We start from the raw sequence: 2,852 nt of genomic DNA on the forward strand, positions 1-2,852 counted from the left end.
TAAATGTGAAACAAAGCTTGAGCATTCTTTTTCCTTGCTTCCTTTCTTGTTGTTCTTTCATTGGCTATAAGGGCATTCCAATCAGTTGGCTCTTCATAGCCTGATTCAATAATCTCCCACAAATCTTTTCCACTCAAAAAGGTTAGCATCTTAATGCACCAATAATCATAATCATTCCCATCAAATTCTGGAACGGGCATATGGTTAGAATTCAACATGATTAACTTTGGCGAAATTCCAACAATAAAACTTTAACCCAAAACAATTTTACCTGCTCTGATACCACTTGTAGAATTTTGAACCTGACCTATCCTCTTTGAACCAACTGATTAGCAAACAATAACAACAAAAAGAAGAAAACACCAATACCTTTATTGAAGCTTAATTAAAAAATTACATAGAGGCTGTATATATAAAGAATTTGCAGTCTAGAAAAATAAATAATAACTGCAATTCTAAATATATTCCTAGCTTTGCATGGAAAGCTACTAAGGCTCTCAAACTAAAAAAAGCAAACTACTCCCTAAATTAAGAATACAATAAGTGCATGCACAACATGCTTTATTTACTAAAAACAAACTCATGCAAAAAGCAAAACTAAAAATAGTTCTAAGGATTCATGCATGCTGGAGTACATGCTTTATTTGCATGAATAAACATAAAAAAATTATTAACTAAAAATAGCTTATGCATGGTGATGAATGAATAGCTTCATGTCCAAACTGGAGTTGCATGGAGCTGCACGCTAGAACAGCATCACTTATCAACAGCTTGAACCATTACAATTTTACTCACCTCGTTTGGCAACGACCCTTGCAGAAAATTCCATGAAAGATTGAGGTAGAATTCCAGGTTTTTAAGGCTGGCAAGGACTTCGTGAGGTATCTTTCCCTCTAGTTTATTGTGAGATAAGTCCAGCAGCTCCAACTTCTGACATCCCCCCAAACTAACAGGGATCTCCCAAGATAAGTTGTTGTACTGAAGGAAAACACGTCTTAACTGCTGGGAGCGACAAAGAGAATCTGGTATTTTTCCAGATAGCAGGTTGTGACTAAGATCTAAGAGTCCCAGATGTCGCATTTGACCTATCTCACTTGGAATGCTTCCTTCTAATTTGTTCTTGCCCAAATACAATCTTTCTACCTTACTCAACATTTCAATTCCAGATGGAATATTGCCAGTGAAAAGATTACGGGACAGATCTAGGCTAGTTAAGTTTGTCAGATTGACAATCTGTTCTGGTATGCCCCCGCTTATCATGTTGACTTGTATAGACAAGTAATAGAGATTGGAAGACAGTTGGCCTATGGATGGGAGCAATATACCAGTGAAATTATTACGTGACATATCTATTTCTTGCAAGAGGGAGCAATTTTTGAGAGCGGTGAGAAAGGCCAATGTGTTACTGCTGTCACTTACAAGTTGATTGGTGTGCAGGTGAAGCCTAGTGAGATGGTTCAAGTTACCCAGCTCCATTGGAACCGTTCCACTGAGTTGGTTATCGCCTAAGTAAAGTTCTTCTAGACTGGAACAATTTCCCAAGGAGTTTGGTATGTTTCCACTAAGTTGATTCCCCCACAAACTGAGATATTTCAAACTAGAGAGCGTGGTACAAATTTCCAATGGAATATGTCCAGTTATATGGGTTTCAGATAAACCTAACGTATTCAATTCTGAGAGATTTGTTAAATAGGTGGGAAAGGTGCCCGATAAGTCATTACCACCAAGGGAAAGAAGCCGTAGCTGAGCGAGCGCGCAAAATTCAAGAGGAACGGGTCCGGAGAGTTTATTTTTTTCCAAACCCAATTCAACTAAGCCGGAGAGGTTTTTGAAAGATTGCGGAATGTTGCCCGTGAGACTGTTCACGCCCAAGTAGAGGTACTTCAAACTTGAGATACTTGATAGAGAGCCGGGAATGATGCCTGATAGCTTATTTTTAAAAAGATTAAGAATCTGTAGGCAAGAGAGCATGCACAGTTCAAGAGGAATGGGGCCATCGAGCCCATTTTCGCTCAAATCCAATTCAACTAAGGAGGACATGTTTTTGAACGAGGGAGGAATGGTAACTGTGAGACTGTTATCACCCAAGTAAAGGTACTTCAAACTTGTTAAAAGACTCAGCTCAGGTGGAATCCTGCCATGCAGTTGGTTATAAGAGAGTGCCAGGTAATACAAACTGCGGCAAGTGGAGAGAGCGGCCGGAAACGTTCCTTGTAATTCATTGTTGTAGAGCGAGAGTATCCAAAGATTTGGGAGCTGGCCGAGTTGAGGTGGAATGGTACCAGTGAGGTAATTGCCTGAGAGATCTAGGGATCGAAGAGAGGTGAGATTCCCCAGCACAGGAGAAATGATACCGTCCAAATTCATATAGGATAAATTGATGGCACTGACAGAATGAGAAGAGTAATGGCAGGTGATGGCAGACCAGTTGCAGAAGTGGTGAAGGGGAGTCCAGTCAGACAGAGAAGTGCCATCTTTGGAAACGGAAGCTTTGAATTGCAGGAGCAATTGTTGTTGTTGATGATGAGAGAGATTATTGAGAGAATGAGGAAGAGCAGAGATTAAAAATAAGGAAAGCATTGAAAGTAAAGACAAAAGAGAAGCCATGGTATAGACCAAACTACTGTAAGGAAGGGGAAACACCAAGGGAAAGCAATTGAAGAGAATATAATGGAGGAGTAATATATAGATTAGGGAAATCAGTGCCTCACAAATTACTGTGTGCCGGGCCGTGTTATACACTTCCACTTGGATTGATTTATACACACAATGAATTTCGTTGTTTCACATGGATGGAGGAGGAGTAGATTATCTAAAATACAGCTATCTCTACTAATTTACAATTCTCAAGG

At 39.7% G+C, this 2,852-nt stretch overlaps 1 protein-coding gene across 1 annotated transcript; it reads right to left on the minus strand.

The window, feature by feature from the left end:
• Positions 1–756: 756 nt before the first annotated feature.
• Positions 757–2,607, minus strand: LOC131042064 (LRR receptor-like serine/threonine-protein kinase FLS2). Its single transcript, XM_057975370.2, has one exon. The coding sequence runs from the start codon at positions 2,605–2,607 to the stop codon at positions 757–759; it is 1,851 nt and encodes a 616-aa protein (XP_057831353.2).
• Positions 2,608–2,852: the final 245 nt, after the last annotated feature.

The sequence above is a fragment of the Cryptomeria japonica genome, chromosome 5 (assembly GCF_030272615.1).
Source record: "Cryptomeria japonica chromosome 5, Sugi_1.0, whole genome shotgun sequence".
NCBI lineage: Eukaryota > Viridiplantae > Streptophyta > Pinopsida > Cupressales > Cupressaceae > Cryptomeria > Cryptomeria japonica.